General features: G+C 40.1%; 1 protein-coding gene across 2 annotated transcripts in view; it reads right to left on the reverse strand.

The window, feature by feature from the left end:
* CDK15 (cyclin dependent kinase 15) overlaps positions 1 to 21,613 on the reverse strand; it is an 85,288-nt gene that overhangs the window by 31,136 nt on the left and 32,539 nt on the right. For both annotated transcript variants that reach the window (XM_088828329.1, XM_055398111.2), the window contains exons 9-10: positions 14,794 to 14,887; positions 7,317 to 7,380 (exon numbers count right to left, since the gene is read on the reverse strand). In XM_088828329.1, coding sequence (XP_088684455.1) covers positions 7,317 to 7,380; positions 14,794 to 14,887 — 158 coding nt within the window. The remainder of the gene's footprint in view (positions 1 to 7,316; positions 7,381 to 14,793; positions 14,888 to 21,613) is intronic.

The raw sequence follows: 21,613 nt of genomic DNA on the forward strand, positions 1-21,613 counted from the left end.
ACAAAAGAGTCCAAAATTCAGTACTTGGATGTAATCTCAAAAATGACAGAATGATCTTGGGTCTTTTCCAAGGCAAACCATTCAATATTACAGTAAAGTGCCTAACTCATGCTAACTTATACTGTCTGCTGGGGTCCATGCTGGTCAGGGCAGCACAGTTTTATACCTGAGTCAAGAGAAGCTTTCTCTCAGATCCACACAGAGGCATTTCCTAGGTTTGGAAATGGGTCAGTCCACTGCCAAACCTTGTTCTCCTTCTGCTAACCATGTTAGCAGATAAACAACAGTTATTTTACCCAGCAAAAGGTGAATAGTAACTTGCATGTACTTTCCTGATAAAGCAGGCAGAACAAGGATTATTAGTTCAGAGGATACAGTTGGAACTGGAACCCAGGTGTCCTCACTTCTGGTTATTGATTTCACTTAACAGATATCTATTTACTCTACTGTGACAGTTACAGGAGCAAGTGTAAGATACTAGAAACACTGGAAGTGGTCAGGTTTGCACTGCAGAAACCTTTAGTGCTCTTTCCACTGTATCAAGATTTAGGTGAAACCAACAATGACAACACGATTGCCGTCTGTAATGTAGCAGTCCTTACTGGACACCCACCATGAAGATAATAAAGGTCTCCAGGGGAAGAGCCCTGTGGCCACAGCATGGGCTGGCATCTCACAGTGGTTCAGGATGAGGAGAAAAGAGCCTTCTCCAGAAGGGACAGCTTTAACAGGTGCTCAGACTGACTCAGATAGGTGTTGGAAAATTGCAGGTCAACTCTTAGAGTGTGTGAATTCAGGCAGTGTTTAAGCCCAAGCAAGCAAAAATCTAATCAGTTCTAGCCTAGGAGGTGTGCCTGATATCAAGAAGGAAGTAAAGAACTCTAAGGGAGCTAAAAAGAAAGAAGGGGCTTCTTAGGTGGCACTACTGGTAAAGAACCCACCTCCCAACGCAGGAGATATAAGAAATGTGGGTTCGATCCCTGGTTTGGGAATATCCCCTGGAGGAGGGCATGGCAACCTACTCCAGTATTCTTGCCTGGAGAATCCCATGGACAAAAGAGCCTGGCGGGCTACAGTCCATGGGGTTGCAAAGAGTTGGACACGACTGAGCAACTGAGCACACATGCAAACAGAAAGAAACCAGCATAGCATCATCCCTCACACACCTGTCATTGAGTCTAAACCCTGGCGTGTCACTGAGCAGCTGAATGAACTTCCATACTGTGTAAAAAAAAAAAGAAAAAGGATGGGAGCTACCTTTTGGTGGGCACTGCCTAAAAGTTAGACATTGTGGATGTTAACTAAACTTATGGTGGTAATCATTTTGCAATATATACATATATCACATCATTATGTTGGCTGCAAAATGAGACAGGGACATAACATAGTAGAAGGAGAACAAGGTTTGGCTTTGGATGGACCCATTTCCCACCCTAGGAAATGCTTCTGGGTGGACCTGGGAGAAAGCTTCTCTTTCCTCAGGGGTAAAACTGTGCTATTCTGACCAGCATGGACCCCAGCAGACAGTATGCTCAGTGCTATGCTGTGCTTAGTCTTTCTGTCTCTTTGCGACCTCATAGACTGTAGCCCACCAGGCTTCTCTGTTCATGGGGATTCTCCAGACAAGAATACCAGAGTGGGTTGCCATGCTGTCCTCCAGGGAATCTTCCCAACCCAGGGGGAACATATTTTAAATCATAGGATCTTTCTCACTTTTACAAATGAGGGAACTGGAAAAGAATAACTTCCTCAAGCACTCCCAGAGGATGCCAGATGGAGTGTGGACCTGCCACTCCTGGAATTGATGCCAATAATTAAATTCTCTCTTATCAGTATCCTTCCCCTTAGTTCAGCCCACTGAGCAACTCCCTTGTCTAACAGTTCGTTGAATCGAGTGGATGTGATGCACACAGCTTAGGCTGTGTTCACAGCAAACACACAAAGACATACTCAGACCCCTTTGAGTCCAAAGCATGGTAGCTCTTGGTCACTGCAACACGGACGAAGATCATTTTCAACTTTTAATCATCCTCTGTCTTGTAGTGGTGTCACATGAAGTGAAGTGCTCACGCTGGATTTCAGGTCAAAAGAAAACATTCCCAGGGTGGGGTTAGATTGCTGTGTTTTAATGTCTGATGCCAGTATTCCGTCCATGTTATTTCTTGCTTCCACCTGGTGGTCAAAAACTGAAAAAGCAGATGTACTGAAAATAACTAGGTGTCAGCAGGATCCATTTGCCTATCGTTTATAGGACATCTGAATCTGGGTCCCTGCAGGGCTTTTAGAACCGCTTTCCTGCCTTTTGATTTCTACTAAGTTCTTCCAGTGGAAAGTCTTTCCATGTGCGGCGTTCTTTCCTGGGGCTGAAAGAACCAGGATAATCCCGGATGCTTCCCTGCAGCTGAGCTCATGTCACAAATCAGGCATGATTTTCAGCAGATATTTCTTTAAAAGTTTGAAGGCCTCTGTGGATTCTATTCCCTTCTCAACAGGAACAGGCATCAAAGAGACAGGAATAAAATGCTTTGCACGCACATCAGGAACTAATTGCCAATTTGGCAAATGCATTGACTAATGTCATGCACTGTTATTTCTAAATCCTCTCCTGTCCTTGACCCCCAGTATCTAGATGTAAACTTGGAACCATTAGTGGAGAAGGATAAAGTCTTCTGGTGCCTCAAATGGAATTGAGAGGGATTTAAACTAGGCGCTTTTGAGCGTGGTGAAATGAACCCAGCAGTACATTAATGCTAGGATTTGAGCTCACACAGCGTGAGCGCTTTCAAAAACCGTGTTTAAGGAAGCAAACAGAGCCACGACAGACCCTTTCAGGGGAGCAAAAGGAGTTGGATGAAACAATCAATGACACATTAAAAAACCACAACTGGGCTACAATCATGTGGGCAGAAAAAAATAAAGTTTTTCTTTATCACAGGATCTTTGCATCTAATGAGATGGTGACTGGACAAGGTCCAGAGGAATAAGGCCTCCATTTACTTTACCTAAGAAATGTCTAAATATTTAGTTGATTCTCTTAAAAGCCTTATGTGAGCCTCTAGCAAACTGGTCTTTAAGGTATGATCTTATTGGCTTTATACTGCCATTGGCAGAGCTTTTTAAAGGGAATTTGGAAAAGTCAGACGATATTACAACTGAAAGTACAAATTTTAACTTTTCTTTTCATCTCAAAATTAACTCTTCTTAATGTCCTCCAAATATTTAGTTTAGGACCAATACCTTGCCAGTCAATACTTTCTCTTAATTATTCCTGAAAGGTTCATCTGTTCCTCGCTGTTGTTATTTAGTTGCTAAGTCATGTCCCATACTTTCGCGACTCCATGGACTATAGCCCACCAGGCTTCTCTGTCCATGGGATTCTTCAGGCAAGAATATAGGAGTGGGTTGCCATTTCCTTCTCCAGGGATCTTTCTGACCCAGGGATCTCTACCCCTTATGAACATTTTATTCTTACCAGGTCCAGTTGGGCCCAAAGTGCTTGAGGCTAGAAAGGGGAGGGGTTTTTTCTTGGGAGCAGGAGGAAAGCTAAGAGGCCTGAGAAAGCTCTGTAAGAATGTCTATAGGGGTCCACCCTTTACATTCATACTACTGTTGCATTGACAGACTTCAGTCAAGACCAATATCCAGTTTGTGCTAAGCTTCTGGGATCCTCTGTGTCAAAAACCCAGTGCATCCTAGACATGGCATCAATTGGGGCTTTAACCTTTTTTAGACTTTCTTCAGCATGCCTTCTTTATCATTGCTTCCTGTGGACTCTTACTAAGGGTCACCGAACTTCTCCCCTCCCCCCCGCAGGAGGCCAGCACAGACCCCTGTTCCCGCCAGTTTGATTAATGTGTCTTGGCTAATTGTGTGCAAGATGGCAGGCCTTTAGCAAGTGTGACCAGTTTATTGTTCAGCCAATCACAGGCGCCTCAGTTAGCATGTGAAAAGGGGGTGTGTTGCTGGGGAGGGCGAGTGTTCTGGCGGCTGAGTCAAAGGAGGAGCGTTTTGGGGGGTCACAGAGCAACACCCACTTCTTTGAGGGGATGTTACTATGCTCTACTAAACCTGTAAACCTCTTACTCAAAGCACTTTTTTTTCTCCTCCCTCTTTTTTCAAGGAGATCTTTTTTTCCCATGGTGCAAGCAAGGCAAGACACTGGATACTCTGCAGATGGAGTTCACGTTCCAGGGTTTTTAATATTTCACTTTTATATTTCTGTTAGAGAATGATCCTGCTGAGAGTCTGGGAATCCGTGCTCGTCAGAACCCCCTCACTGACACTTGGATATATTGCTCTGAAAGCTATCCCAGGAGAAAAGATTAAACAAAAAAAGCCTACTTTTCAAAGCCTACTTCTCAATCTGCCCACATCAAAATAAGACAACTGGCCCTTTGAAGTGGAAGACACAGAGTTCTCAGCCAGCTTGCTTAAAATGGGGGGTGGGGGTGGGGGAGAGGAGGAAGGAAAGAAAGACTAGGGTATAAAATTATATACCTCTCTTTCTTCAGCCAGATTTAATCTGGCAAGGGAGTCTGAATTGATGGTGAGAAAACTGACAACTCTGCTCATCAGCACCCCAAGAAAAGAGGTAACTGGTCAGAGAAACCTGTCCAGCAGGGTCAGCACCAGGTGTTTTTTAGAAAACCTTTATAAACAGAAACTGTTGTTCATACATAGTCCAGACAAGGTCTGGAAAGGGCAGAGTGGACACAAATGGGCACTGGATGGTTCTCTAGGCTCTGAGCTCTCCAGCTCCCTCAGAGTGATGTACTGCTGAATTCAAAGTTTAGGGGCCCATGGAATGAAAAGGAAAGGAATGGAAATCTCATCAAGAAGGGTGTTAACAGTTCTCTGTGATGTTTATTTGCTCCCATCCCCTCTTCTGGTCCCTTAATCACTGGAGCTCAAGTGCCTGCAAGTAGCAGCAATGGCTTGGGGATAGGGGTGGGTGGGGGAATGGCTTGAAGGGACTTCTTAATTCATATAAGGGGATGTTCCTGGAACACATATGTGGGTGGTCCTTTTAAAACATACTTCTTATGATTGAGCTATCAATAGTACTGACCCCACGCTCAGGATATGCTGGACTTCTAAGATTTACAAGCTCAAGTTTACACATCTTGGCTGTGACTAAGGTTACAATTTGCTTCCATCCATAAGCCTAGCTGGGCCCATGGTCTATACACTGTCCAAGCCCATGGAAGTGGGGTTTGCACATGAGCACCCTCTCATAAGCTGAGCTGGTGAAAGACTGCATTTGAGTGACTACAAACCCAACCTCTTAGAGATCCAAGAATGTGCCGAATTCATCTACGCAGGCCCAGCATATAACGCATATAATGCCTAGCAGATAGTAGGTGCTCAAAAATTTTTGACTTATTTGAATTAAATTGAATCCTTACTAGAAAAACAATGCAAATTATGAACCCTATTGATGTTGGGCCTGGAGATTTCTCTTCATAAATAAAAAATTGCATATTACTTTGAAATGACAGCAAAATGAAAAATGCAACATATTTCTTGCTGGCTTATTGGAACCCAGTTATCTTATTTAGTACAGAATCTGGCAGGAAAGCATTTTGGACAAGTTCCTTTCATTATTGTTCTCACCAAGGATCTCTGTTTATTGCTGGAATCAACCTGAAACCCAAATACTTCAAGTTTGAGGGAAGAGCATATGCTCACCGTGGCAGCTTTGTGTTGAGATCATTCCAATTATTTTCAACAACCCATCTGTGACCCTAAACTTCTGCCTGCACCTACGTTAGGAAGCTGAGGGGTCCCATTTTCACCTGGAGAGCAGAATAGATAGGGAGGGGTACAGGCAGGGTGGAAAAAGATGAGACCCGGTTCTCCTAGAAACTGAAGCACCTGGAGATAGGCTCTACTGTTGACTGGACCATCATCTCTACGAGAAGCCTGGTCTTTTTTCTGTCTCAGACCAAATGGAAAAGGCATTATTCCAAGCCCTGCAGTGAGAATGACATTTTTCTCAAGTGCTAGTTAGAAATGGCAAACTATTTGTAAATGATCCAAACCCCATCTAGCAATGTGTATAGATCATTCACAAAGCACCTGCAATGATTTTAGAGTTGGTCTTTAGCTGTTGTAGGTGTTCCATAATCTTAGTCAGTTCAAGATGACTGAACCCTATATATAGCTGTTTGAGTAAAAGTATTAGATGCTGGAGGAAAAAAGAAAATTCCTAGCCTCCTATGTCTTTTGTTTTCCACTTTAATTGCCTTTAAAATTTTCCTACAATTTCTTACTCTCATAAAAACCCTTCCAGGATAACTACATACCAAAGTTAGTAATGACATCAATTTGGAGAAATTCCACTTTTAGTTATGGGACAATGGAAGGATATAAAGATTGGAAAAATCAAACTTGGGCCACATTCTCCCTAATCGTGTACATATCTGAAAAAGAAAGTGAAAGTCATTCAGTCATATCTGACTTTTTGTGACCCCATGGACTATATAGTTCATGGAATGCTCCAGGCCAGAATACTGGAGTGGGTAGTCTTTACCTTCTCCAGGGGATCCTCCCAACCCAGGGATTGAACCCAGGTCTCCCATATTGTACATATCTACCTCCCCTTTAATCCTGCCTGCCAGAGTCCAGCTCTGGTACGGCCATGATGTGGTCCTTCATCCTATAGCTCATTGCTTGCCTTCTCTCTTTTGTTTCAATGTCCTTGAAGTGACAACTGGGTAATCTGACCTCTCTGGCATGTCCTTGGGACCATTTCTCAAAAACATCCCCCTTGGAATACTTGCAACACTTCCAAATCCACCCCCAGGAGCCAGTCTTGGAGGACCAAATATGGGACAGAAAATGACAAAGTGTTAGGTCTAGAGACAATGGATGAACTCTTGTATAATCTAGAGACAGCTTACCTGGCCTGTTCTAGGCCCAGGGAGCCTCTACTTCCCCTCTAGCTTTCTTTTTATACTTTATGAAGTACAATAATCCAGCAAATAGATTCAATGATAGTCATTGGGCTCAAAAATGAGACCTTCTTTTGAGTTCTCCATTTAAACCATTGGGTGTTTGGAAATGGATGCAGAGCCCACAGTAATAGTCATTCCCAATCATTATTCCGCTTGTTACTTGTGTTTTACAGAGTTGGAAAACTGATCTAACCTCAACTACTATTTCAATGTTTTCCTCATAAAAAGACTAGTCAGGGAACATAAGAGTCTAAAAATCTGTCTACGCTGTTTACAATTAAAGGAAAATGCCTTGTTTGTGTGGCCAGTGCTCTCACATTGATAACTCACAGAGCTTTTGGAAGCTCAAATCAATATTACCTGGGTTGTAGTTAGGTAGCTTGGAAACTCCAGGCCAGGTATCCTCTGTAGGGACTCCCAGCACCTATATAAAGACAAAGAAAGATACAGAGAGAGATGAAGTGGATGGGAGCAGGTGTGGAGACATGGAGGACACATCAGGGAGGAACAGGGAAAAACTAGATGTATGTCACATTGTGCCAGCTGATTTGTACAAGAATGAAATTTTACTGTTTCCGACATTTGTAGTTTCACAGGCAAAAGTGCAGTATATTTCTATGGTCCTGTGTGTCAAATCGACTGGACTAAAGGATGCCCAAGACAGTCGATAAAACATTATTTCTGAGTGTGACTGTGAGGGTATTTCTGGAAGAGATTAGTATTTGACTCAGTAGACGGAAAAAAGAGAATTGCCCTCACCAATTTGGGTGGCATCATCCAATTGGTAGAGGGCCTGAACGGAACAAAAGAGTGGAGGAAGCACAAATTTTTTGCCTCTCTTTTTGAACTGGGACATCCATCTTCTCTTGCCTTTGGAGCTCCTAGTTCTCTGGTCTTCAGGTTCTGGGACTTACACCAGTGGCCCCCTTAAACTAATTTATACCACCAGCTTTCCTGGTTTTCCAGCTTGCAGAGGACATATATCAGCCTCCATGAAATCACATGAGCCAATTCCCATGATAAATCACTATATATATATGTATATAAAATATCATGGGAATTGGCTCATGTGTATACACACACCTACACCCCTCCATATCTCCCATTGGTTCTGTTTCTGCGGAGAACCCTGACTAATACAGATCATATAACCTTACTTAAAGTCATATTCTCGTCCCTAAATATCTACAGGCATACCTCAGAGATATTTTGGGTTTAATTCCAGACCACGGCAATAAAGCTAATACTATAATAATATGAGTCACACAAATTTTTTGGTTTCCCAGTATATATAAAAGTTATGTTTACACTATACTATGGTCTATTAAGTGTGTAACAGAGCAATGTGCATACCTTAATTTAAAAACCAATGTACATACCTTAATTAAAAAATTGCTTCCTTGCTAAAATATTGCTACCCATCATCTGACAAGGCAGCGTTGCTGCAAACCTTCCATTTGTTTTAAAAAAGCAATGTCTCCAAATTGCAATAAAGTAAAGCACAATAAAAAGAAGTATGTCTACTGTATGTAGTGCATGATCACCATACACTGGGATGCTATCTTTGCAGTTGGAAATATAGAAAGACGTGAGTGGCAAAGTGTCCCTTTGCCTTACATCAGATAACTCTCTGTGTATATACATGTGTATATATATATATATATATATATATCTCAACAGGAGACACTTGACAGTTTAAATTATGCCTCAGCATGGGCATTCAGCTGTTCACCAATGTGCTCAAATTAAAAAGGATTCAGATTACTGACCTTTGGGCAGTGGAATGTTGGCTAAAAATGATCCTAAACCTAACTCTAGTCTTTTCCACTGAATTCATCTTCTCTGCTTCTTTTCTCTGTGGCCCAGCAGTTTGGAATATAGTATTTGGTTTTTAACTGGGGAATCATAATAGTAACAACATTGCTTGAAAAAGAGCTCACTTACGCTTTGAATTACTAAACTGAAGCTTTACTTTTTAATGACTATGAAAAGAAAAATCTTTTGGAATTTAAAGTCAAAGTACTTCAGATTTTAAATGATTCTGTTACTCTCAGTTCCCTTGTAGACAAAACCTTACCATTCTTTTAAGATAATCATAAATGCTCAATGTCAGTTGGGAACTAGAATAATATTGTTTTTGTGAAATACTAATAAAACATTAGTAGCTTTCATATGGAGAAGGAAATGGCAACCCACTCCAGTGTTCTTGCCTGGAGAATCCCAGGGACGGGGGAGCCTGGTTGGGCTTCCGTCTGTGGGGTCACACAGAGTCGGACACGACTGAAGTGACTTAGCAGCAGCAGCAGCAGCAGCAGCAGCAGCTTTCATATACCACTACAGTATAGCTCTTTGGGAAGCATACCTCAATATAAGCATCTCTCATAGAAGAAGCCTAGTGAATCCATTTGTAAAATGCTGGAGACAGATGCTGGCCCAATTGTTACGGCAGGAAGTCAATTGCCCAACAATGATTGATTTCCTACTCCAGGTGATCTTACCAACCGAGGGAATGAACCTGTGTCTCTTGTGTCTCTTGCACTGGCAGGTAGATTCTTTATCATTGTACCACCTGGGAAGCCTCAACTGATAAAAATTGATGAGGAATCTGGAAGCCTCTTAATATCTACCGGTTAGCTGACTGGGACTCTGGCTGAGAAGTGTACTTTGTGGAGCCTGTTAAGCTTGTCCTCAAACAAAAGATACCAAAGTGCCATTTTCCCTCACATAATAATAATAATAATAATAAAAATTAAGCCATCCAGTAGAAGCTGCTTTCTTTGATCCATTCCCTAAACAAATTGAAAAGCAACTGAGAGGATTATGAGCTTTTCCTATCAGCCACCCTGAGCCAGAGGGAACACTGAGAATCCTGGAATCCATTTTGAAAAACCAACTGGACTGATTCTTCTTCTGTGGGAGAGGGCCAAAGGATGGGGAGTTAATTCTTCTTTGCTAAACTGCCCTCTTATATATTTGCACAGATGTGTGTGTAAACAAGTGGGCAGAATGATTCACAAATACCCCTACCTCTTCTGTTGCCTGGCAAGGAAATGACAAGAAAGCAAAGATAATGAAGAGAAAGCAATAAAGGAAATAAATAATGACCACATCCATATTTTCTCTAAGGCAAAAGTAACCAGAATTGTTGGTTACTTTGTATTTATTGTGTAATTAAAGCCAACAATGGATACCAACAATTTTAGAATATTGTGCTAAAAGCTTTAAGCTTTGAGATTTTAAAAGTTTAAACAAAAATTCAATATCCTTTATTTGGAAATTTGATGCTCAGTTTTTATTTGAAAATTATTGAGTTCATTTTCACTTGAGAAAATTACTAAATCTCTACTTCACTGACTGGGAAACTGAAAACCAAAAATAGTTGATTTACCTTCTCCCTGAAGGCTCTTAAAAGGCAGTTAGTGAGTGCTATGTTTGAAACCACAGTGGGCAGAAGAGGCTGTTTTCTGCCTTTGTTGAAATGGAAACTGAAGGCATTTTGATTAATGGCTTTAAAGTCTATAGTTTATTTCATTTTGATTTTAGAGCTATATCCGGTATTATTTGCTAAAAATATTTATTGAAAGAATTAAATTTCTAAAAAATTGATCAAAAATTGATGACAGCCATTCAGGTGTAAACATACACACACACATACACACCTAAGGGTATTTCAGAAAGATGATAAAATAAAGGTTCAGGACTTCTCAAGAATGAGATCTCAGAATAAATGTAAAGAAAAGTTGTGATTAAAGGTTGGGAGATATCCACTAGTCCCTACATCAAATATCACAGAGCCTGAAGCAACTTTCCTTTTTTGTCTATGTACACTGTTTTTAGTAAAACACAATTCAGGAGCCATTTGTAGTGTTTGACTTTCCAAGCTACTTGGGATGTAATAGTATAATAGACAACACACTGATGAACATGTTTCTTCCTTGTTCTCAAGAGTATGAAACTATAGATGTGGTAACAAAACTGGGGTCTCTACCTGCTTGGACAGAAGAAGGGGGGAAATGAGACATAAGGAATCTGACCTCCTGGTGCCCAGTAAGGAGAGCTAAGCAATATGGAATTATCTCCTGATCAGTACAGTCTGAAGCTCAACAATGAGCTAGGCAAGTCTATAAGCTTGAGAAATAACTTCAGAAGTGGAGGAGGGGGAGACTTAATAAGCAGAGAAGAATGTTATGATTAAAAATTATAGGAGCTACAATATTCTCATAATACTTTGTTCAAAGAGGTCACAAGTTCAGGAGTCATAAAACCAAATACACCAGAAGACACTAAAGACCCAAGAAGTTAGGTTGTGAGACTTGCTTTACTTCTTAACCTGAAGTTAGAGCTGAGTTCTGAACTCGTGACTCTAACATCATGCCAGTGTTATTTCTAATGTGTCGACTTGTTTTAAATTTGTGATGAGTTGTCATAAATGTCAAAATAAAGTCCTTTGGATTTATCGAAGTGTGATAAGCATAATGTTAGACATGAACATGGCTTCCTGGGTAAGACCTGTTGGACCCATTTGTTAAGATGTGCTTCTTTTGGTTGCATCACTCATGTTTGGGTATTTTATGTCCAGATACAAGTCCAAACTTCTCACTTACTGAGTTATTAATGCCTAAAACATCCTTCAGATGGTGAGGGACCGTCACCAAGACCAGTCCTGGAAACCTGAACCAATAACAAGAAAACCATCAGATTCTGGGAAGTGTTGCAACTCATTCTTTCTGTTCTATGATTTCTAAGCGCTGCACTAAATGCAAAGAACTACAAAATGATTGCTTTAAGAACACAATCATTTAAAAATAGGAAGTAATGTTTTAAAAACCTAATTTATATACAACTTTTCAAATATCCTAATGGTATACCTTATCTCACTATTATAATTGTTATTAACTATCTAGTTATACATACATCTTTTGCATCTATACATAGTTCATGTTTGTTTTGCATGTATTTACTTATATACCCACCCATCACCCCATCTAGACTGAACAACAGTTGAAAGCACAGATTATGCATTTTTCCTATTCGTCCCATTTTTCCAATGTCTTGTAACGTCTTATAAGATCATGAGTACCCAATGATATTGCTTCCTGATTAAATGAATGGGAAAAACTTTTCAAGTGTATAAAAGATCACTTTTACAGGGTCAGATCTATGCAGGATTAATTGTGCTTCCTCTAATGTGGACAAGAAACTAACAGAGAGAATAGAACAATTGGATTAAACATTAGGAAATGCCTGTCAACAGTTTTGCTGGTGTTTGAAACATTGCTATGAAAATAATTTCTCCGAGAGAGAAAGGCAGCAAACATTTATTGAGCACTGAGGGCACATGGTGCTCATTACTCAGGTGATCTTTTAAAATTCTCACAGCAAGGTTATAAAATCATTATCACCAGCCCCATGTAATAAAAGAGGAAACTGAGGCTCAGAGGGACTATATAACCTGCACACGTTCATTTAGCTGAAAGATGGCTAGAATTCAAATGTTCAACTTTAAAGCTGCTCTTTCCATTAGGCTACCTCCAGCTTAGATGACGTTATGGAATCCAGTGATACTTTTTGAAGGTAGCATTTATTGGTCTTGCAGGGAAAGTTTGAGGAAAAAAAAATCTTCTGGCTTGAAATTTTTTTTAGTTTGTGAATGTTTCCCAATTTGTCCTGTGTTCCTCCATTACATCCTCCGTGTTTCCAAAAGAAAGCTTAATGGCAGTGATTAGTCTCTATAAAATATCTGAATTTCACAAAGGACATTTTATTTTAGCATTCACAAAACACTGTGTTTTCTGGGTCATGAATCTGTAGCACTAGACTGGTTTTCACAGAATATCTTCATAAATATGAGTCATTGACCCTCCAGACACTAGCAACTAACTTTTCCCTTTTCCTAAAAGTTTCCTGAGGATTATCTTCACCTTCATGTTGTAAAATTCAACTTAAAAAAATGATATAAGTGTTTTTTACATGAGCTTTAACAAATATTTATTTATTTTTATTTATTTATTTGGCTGTGCTAGGTCTCAGTTGCAGCACAATGGATCTTTTGTTGTGGCATGTGAGATCTAATTCCCTGAACAGGGATCAAACCTGGGCTCCCTGCATTGGAAGCACAGTGTCTTAGCCACTGGACCACCAGGGAAGTCCCCAGCTTTTTTAAATTTTTAATAAATGAAGGACTCCACAGTGTAAGCATAATTCAAAAATGAAATTTTATATTATTCCTGCAAGGCAAAATGTTTGGTGACATTAAATCAAAATCATGAAGAGTTCGAGAAAAGATGAAGTTTCCTCACCTGCATACAAAAATCCCACTTTGCATTATTTCCCAAGATACCTGATTGGGGAGGCTGTTAGCAAGAATGTTCCAGATGCTTGCTTGAAACAAGCAAACTTGAAAGGAAGCAGAATCCAGGATACAAGGAATACCCTACCCACCCCAGTTTAAAGTACTTGATACATGCTACAATATGGATGGATCTTGAAAACATTATGCTAAGTGAAATAAGCCAGACACAAAGGACAAATACTGTATGATTCCACTTATATGAAAACCTAGAATGGGCAATTTCATACAGACAGAATGTAGATGAGAGGTTACCAGTGGCTGGGGGCAGGAAAATGGGGGGCTGGTTGAATGGATACAGAGCTGCTGTTGGGGCTGATGAAAAGTTTTGGAAATGGATGGTGGTGACGGTTGCACAGCAAGGTGATTAATGTTATGAACTGTACTCTTAAAAATGGTTAGAATGGTAAATTTTGTGCTGTATATATATTTAACCACAATTTAAAAGATCATCAGAAAAAGAGAGCCATATGTAAATGACTATCGCTGTTGTTTAGTCGCTGTCATGACCAACTCTTTTGTGACCCCATGGACTGTAGCCTGCCAGGATCTTCTATCCTTGGGATTTCCCAGACAAGAATACTGGACTGGGTTGCCATTTTCTTCTCCAGGGGATCTTCCTGACCCAGGGATCAACATCTCCTGCATTGGCAAGCAAATTCTTTACCACTGAACCACCAGGGAAACCCAAAAATATAAGCTACAAGGGACATAAAAATGAAGTACATAACGTGCAACTGTGTGCATGTGCGTGCTAAGTTGCTTCAGTTGTGTCTGACTCTTTGCAACCCTGTCTATGGACTATTGCCCACCAGGCTCCTCTGTCCATGGGATTCTCCAGGCAAGAATACACACTGGAGTGGGTTGCCATGCCAGCCTTCAGGGGATCTTCCCAACCCAGGGATTGAATCCAAGTCTCCTGCGTTGCAGGCAGATTCTTTACCACTGAACCACCAGGGAAGCCCCAATGGTGCAACTGAGGGAGGGGTAAATAATGAATAAAGAAGTGGAAACACACATACATAAACATCCTGTCACCTTAGAAATCTAGTTTTGGAGCATAAGTAGTATATCTCTCTCACGCTAACATGGGAAGCTAACATTTTGTTTTATCAGGGCTTTGTGAAAATTTAGTGTTTTATCTTCAGTTGACAAAGATCCATGGCCAAATATGTGGTAGAATTAGACCTGGGGGTTGCAGGGAAGGGATGTGTTTAATTAGTAACGGCAGAAATTGCCCTGGGATGTTGAGATAATAGTCATCAGGAGCAGGAGGATTCAAGGGCATCCATGGGACAAAAATGGGGGTTTCCTGAGCACTCATTTCCTAGGTGCTTAAGCCCCTGGCAAACACCACAGTTTCCACAACCTCAAAATATGGCTTAATCTCTCAAAGCAGATGGACTGCTTCATTTGTTTCTAACGCAAATTTGGTTCAAAGTTTTATATGCATATATCTTTTATTCCTAAGAGGAATTCTTCTCTTACCTCCCAGATCTTCTCCAGCTGCTCAAGGATGTTGGAAACCCCAGGAAACAAGGGTTGACCCTGGAACATTTCAATAAAGATGCAGCCTGCACCCCTAACAAAGGAAATAAGAGTCAACCCAATACTTTCAAGGAAACCATATATGCAAAACTGAACTACTTGCATTTCATCTCTTAAGAAATATTTTGATGATAATTAAATACGGGCCATGCACTATGAAAAATCTTGGCAAAAAATGTCCCTATGTTAAATAAAGATAAGAACGTCTGGCAGTTTTTTGTTAAAATGGAATGCATTGGGCATTTAGGATCACAGTATAGACAGCAAACATTTTACTTCATTCAAGCTCATTAACTATCTATTTTATGAGAGATGGAGAACGTATTGAATCTCCAAACTGAATACCCTCTTTTATGGAATCTAAGGTGCTATCATTGTAAAAAGCATCATTATTGTATGTACTTTTAAGAAATGAAAAAAAAAAAAACAAGCCCACAAGTTAAATTATGACATGATCAGAACGTTTCTTTTATACTCATTGAAAGGGCTGTTACAAATTTAATCGGACAGATTATTTCATCAACTATCATACTTGTACAATAAAAAATATTAAATGAAAGAATTGATTGAGGTACTCGTCAAACTTTCTCACATTCAGCATTTGACTCAGACTGTTTAATGTCTGTGTTTATCCATGATATCGTCCTTTGATGGTATTGTCCAGGAGTTTGATGATACAGAATTTCTTAAAATAATCCTTCTTTCTTAAAATAAAAGAACTAAGAGTTATTGGTGCTGGGCTGTTAGGCTGACCTTGCAATTACAAGTCACACTTTTGACTCCGGCTTAAAAAATATTGCTAAACATGTCTGATTCACTTATTCTCCACAACCATTTGGTTTCTTAAGAGTTAAAAAATAAAGAAAGAAAGCTCTCCTGTCTTCAAAGTCACTGACGCCTACTCAGCAAGTTTTGATGCTGACATGTTTGATGTCCACACACATACGAGGGTAACTATAGTCACAAAGGCAGCATGGTTGATGGCTATCCTAAGATGTCACTGACTGGAATGCATCCTGATGTAAACAGAGAATGCACATTTTAAAGGACTTCCCAGGCGGCACTCGTGGTAAAGAACCCATCTGCCAATGAAGGAGACACAGGAGTCGTGGGTTTGATCCCTGGGTTGGCAAGATCTCCTGGAGAGGGCACGGCAACCTACTCCAGTACTCTTGCCTAGAGAATTCCGTGGACAGAGGAGCCTGGCAGGCTACAGTCCATAGGGTTGCAAAGAGTCAGATGTGACTGAAGCGACTTAGCACTCAGGCACATGCATCTTAAAATAGTCTTTCCTGCTTAGTCAAACTGGAGGATAATTCCTAAGGATCAGTAAGAAGTAAGATTTTGCTAGTAACACACATTTTTACAACTCACACACCTTTTTTGAGAATGCTTCAAGGGGCTTCCCTCGTGGCTCAGCTGGTAAACAATCTGCCTGCAATGCAGGAGACCTGGGTTTGATCCCTGGGTTGGGAAGATCCCCTGGAGAAGGGAAAGGTTACTTACTCCAGTAGCCCATGGAGTCACAAAGATCGGACATGACTGAGCAACTCTCACTTCACTTCAAATAACTGATTACAGAGATTATCCCCATGGTCTAATACTTTCTGATTTTTTACTCCAAATCTCTTTCAGCATAACACATAATTTTGCAAACTCCCTTAATCATCTTGATGATTTGCTGTAGCATGATAAAGAAGAAAATTTAAGTAAAACGTTTTAGTATAGATCATCATATTCAGTTGAGTTCAGTTCAGTTCAGTCACTCAGTCATGTCCGACTCTTTGTGACCCCATGGACTGCAGCACGCCAGGCTTCTCTGGCCATCACCAACTCCCAGAGCTTACTCAAACTCATGCTCATTGAGTCGGTGATGCCATCCAACCATCTCATCCTCTGCCGTCCCCTTCTGCTCCTGCCTTCAATCTTTCCCAGTGTCAGGGTCGTTTCTAGTGAGTCAGATTTTCGCATCAGGTGGCCAAAGTATTGGAGTTTCAGCTTCAGCATCAGTCCATCCAATGAATATTCAGGACTGATTATCATCATATTATTAAAGGTTTATTATGAAATTAATTTTAAATGTTTTTTAATATTATTCATATTAATATAGTAAAGAATTTGCCTTCAACACAAGACACCCAGGTTTGATCTCTGGCTCGGGAAGATTCCCTAAAGAAGGGAATAGCTACCCACTCCAGTACTCTTGCCTGGAGAATTCCATGCACAGAGAACCCTGGCAAGCTATAGTCCATGGGGTCTCAAAGAGTTGGACACAACTGAGTGACTAATACTTTTTCATGATAAATTTTCACTTTTCCATCTGACTGTAGACATATGCTATTTATTTTGTATAGGAGAAAGAAGATTTCTTGATAAACAAGCTTAAGAATAATTTTTATGTTGTGTCTAGTTTGGGGAGAGAATATATATATTTAAAAATATATACATTTAACTATATCTTACCATTTCAAGAGACAATTTTCATGACTTAATATTTGGTTTGCATGTAAAATAGTCAATTAACTTATTCTTAGAATTTTGTGTACACATAAATAAGAGGTATCAGGCTGAGTTTTGCAGGTTTTTATTCTTCCCCTCAAACAACAGGTTGTCTTTATCCCCAGTTGCTAAAAAAACTAATTGAATAAAATGTCCACTGTATGTGTTTTACTGATTTTTCACATACAAGAGACATCTTGATGTGTGATACAAGCATTTTGGGAGTTCCCTGGTGGTCCAGAGGCTAAGACTCTATACTTCTGCTGCCAGGGCCCGGGTTCAATCTCTGGTGAAGGAACTAAGATCCGGCAAGCTGTTTTACACAGCTAAAAAGGAAAACAGAATTTTGATGAGATGAATGTTTCTTAAAAATCTTGTGAATAGTAACCTGAAGTGAATTTTTAGAATTCAGTTCAGTTCAATCTCTTATTCATGTCCGACTGTTTGCGACCCCATGAACCACAGCAGGCCAGGCCTCCCTGTCCATCACCAACCCCCGGAGTTTACTCAAACTCATGTCCATTGAGTCAGTGATGCCATCTAACCATCTCATCCTCTGTCATCCCCTTCTCCTCCTGCCCTCAATCTTTCCCAGCATCAGGGTCTTTTCCAATGAGTCAGCTCTTCACATCAGGTGCCCAAAGTATTGGAGTTTCAGCTTCAAAATCAGTCCTACCAATGAACACCCAGGACTGATGTCCTTTAGGATGGACTGGTTGGATCTCCTTGCAGTCCAACGAACTCTCAAGAGTCTTCTCCAATACCACAGTTCAAAAGCATCAATACTTCGGTGCTCAGCTTTCTTTATAGTCCAACTCTCACATCCATACATGACTACTGGAAAAACCATAGCCTTGACTAGATGGACCTCTGTTGACAAAGTAATGTCTCTGCTTTTTAATATGCTGTCTAGGTTGGTCATAACTTTCCTTCCAAGGAGTAAGTGTCTTTTAATTTCATGGCTGCAATCACCATCTGCAGTGATCTGGGAGCCCAGAAAAATAAAGTCAGCCACTGTTTCCACTGTTTCCCCATCTATTTGCCATGAAATGATGAGACCAGATGCCATGATCTTTGTTTTCTGAATGTTGAGCTTTAAGCCAACTTTTTCACTTTCATCAAGAGGTTTTTTAGTTCCTCTTCACTTTCTGCCATAAGGGTGGTGTCATCTGCATATCTGAGGTTATTGATATTTCTCCCAGCAATCTTGATTCCAGCTTGTGCTTCATCCAGCCCAGTGTTTCTCATGATGTACTCTGCAGATAAGTTAAATAAGCAGGGTGACAATATACAGCCTTGACGGACTCCTTTTCCTATCTGGAACCAGTCTGTTGTTCAACGTCCAGTTCTAACTGTTGCTTCCTGACCTGCATACAGGTTTCTCAAGAGGCAGTTCAGGTGATCTGGTATTCCCATCTCTTTCAGAATTTTCCACAGTTTGTTATGATCCACACAGTCAAAGGCTATGGCATAGTCAATAAAGCAGAAATAGATGGTTTTCTGGAACTCTTTTGCTTTCTCAATGATCCAATGGATGTTGGCAATTTGATCTCTGGTTCTTCTGCCTTTTCTAAATCCAGCTTGAATATCTGGAAGTTCACGGTTCATGTATTGCTGAAGCCTGGCTTGGATAATTTTGAGCATTACTTTACTAGCGTGTGAGATGAGTGCAATTGTGTGGTAGTTTGAGCATTCTTTGGCATTGCCTTTCTTTGGGATTGGAATGAAAACTGACCTTTTCCAGTCCTGTGGCCACTGCTGAGTTTTCCAAATTTGCTGGCATATTGAGTGCAGCACTTTCACAGCATTGTCTTTTAGGATTTGAAATAACTTAACTGGAATTCCATCACCTCTACTATTGTTCATAGTGATACTTCCTAAGGTCCAGTTGAATTCATATTCCAGGATGTCGGGCTCTAGGTGAGTGATCACACCATCGTGATTATCTGGGTCGTGAGATCTTTTCTGTACAGTTCTTCTGTGTATTCTTGCCACTTCTTCTTAATATCTTTTGCTTCTGTTAGGTCCATACCATTTCTGTCCTTTATTGAGCCCATCTTTGAATGAAATGTTCCCTTGGTATCTCTAATTTTCTTGAAGAGATTTCTAGTCTTTTCTATTCTATTGTTTTCCTCTATTTCTTTATTATCATTTTAAGACTCCTTACTGGCTTGTTTTTAAATATTCATATTCTTTTTAATTCTTGTCTTTAAAGCAACAGATATAAAAGGTGTAAATTTAACAGTACATGGAGAATAATGAAAGTAATAGCAAACTGTCAAATGGTTTATAAACATCCTGGTTGCTAGCAATGTCAACTGTGAGACAAGCCAGCTGAAAAACTGAAATGGTGAATACCATCAAATGGCCTCCTCCCACTCCCCTTCATGCTTTCTCTGCATTCTTGAAAGGTCTAAAGCCATTTCAATTTGAAGTGAAAAAGAAAAACACACACAAATATATATTTATGTATCTGTGGGTATAAAACACAAGTGATTATTTATTAACTGACACAAAATAGAAATGAAAATGTACCGGCTTTTGAAGATTTGAACCAACTCTCCATCCAGTACCGTAACACCTCCAGAAACCCCAGGACCTCACAAATTACCAGAAGGCTTGAGGGTGTTCTAAACGAGGTTCAAACCATAGTCATTGCTAGTTTACTGAGCCTTCCCTCCCCTCAAAAGGCTTTCATGGCTAAGAAAGAGCTTGTTGCCTTTTCATGTCCTTTTATAATGGTGGCTGTGAGGAACCAAAAAGGAAGTCCTTTTCATTACACAATTTCCTAGTGTCCTTTATCTTCTACACCACTAGGACCATGGGCACAATTATGTAAAATATACTGGAGAAAGCTGGACTTTAAGGCTATTGTGTAAGTACTACAAAATAACACGAGATGTTTGCATAAAGGAATAAAATGCTAATATTGGTTGAAATTCCATTTATATCTGCATTTGTGTGGTTGGTGCCATATAGGCATTTTCTTGAGTCTTTCTAAGTTTCACTTACGGGCAGGTTTAACCTTCCTCACCTACCAATCTGCAGTCTGAGGTTTTTCATAAGGGCTTCCCTGGGGGCTCAATTGGTAAAGAATCTGCCTACAATGAGGAGACCCAGGTTTGATCCCTGGGTGGGGACTATCCCTTGGAGAAGGGAATGGCTACCCACTCCAGTATTTTCGCCTGGAGAATTCCATGGACAGAGGAGCCTGGCAGGCTGATAAAATGTGTGTGTGTGTGTGTGTGTAATGCACTTATGCACTTAGAATACTTACAAGACAGACAAAATTCCTAAATCAATTGTATTTCAGAAGCTGGACTATTTGTATCACAAATATCAGTGCACTGGAAAGAAAATAAGTCTGTGCACCTTAAATTTGAAGAAGGAAAGATTTTTTTCAGGTAAGTACTGTTCTTTAAAAAATGTACAACTCACTTTCTTACTTTTTTCATTTATTCCTCAGAACTGTTTTTTTTTTTAATTTGCTTTGTGAACAAGTTGTGTGACTGTCATAGTTTTTATTTGTTTCTTAAGCAAGTTGTATGTCTATCATCTATTTTCTCCACCCCAGATGAGTCTTAAAGCAAACATTTTAAGTATTCTGAACATTCATGTCCAGATAGGGAGCCAGCTCCTCTTTCTTTTTATTCCTCTGTTTTGTTCTTAAATCTTCATTCCTGTGGCTCTTCTTACCCTACATATCTTTAGGCTTCTCAGAGGATTTCTGCTCTGTGGAGATACCCTTGGGGCAGCCCATGTAGATGAAGGGAAACTTCACACGCAGGGGAAAAAAGACCTGGTGACATCAAACAGTGAATCCTTCCAGAAGGGAGAGATGCACTGGGTCATTTTATTGCTCCAACTGTGGTTCTTCAGTCACGTTAGAAGAAACAGCTAATATGTTTTCTGCTTTTTCTGGCTTTCTTCCTGGTCTTTTCTCTATTCTGAGCATGAACAAATTCTTCCCACAAAAGAGAAAAAGATTCCTCAAATTCTTCAGGCAATCTCTGGAGAAATAACCATCTCAGGAGTTTTAGGTTTGGGGAGGTGCAAGGAGTCTATAAGAACATTATTGGGAAAAGTGAGTCAACATTTCACTTTTCACTATTGAAGTTAATTCAGAGAAGTCTGATATATGGCAGTGACATGATATTTCTATTTGCTTTTCCCTGGGCCACTCTTTATATTTGGAAGTTTGCAGCAAGAGATTTGACCATAAAGAATCTCTCAGGCACTGATAACTTTCTATAGTTCTAAA

This window comes from Moschus berezovskii, chromosome 2, assembly GCF_049115385.1.
Source record: "Moschus berezovskii isolate FMDL1 chromosome 2, NW_MosBer_1.0, whole genome shotgun sequence".
NCBI lineage: Eukaryota > Metazoa > Chordata > Mammalia > Artiodactyla > Moschidae > Moschus > Moschus berezovskii.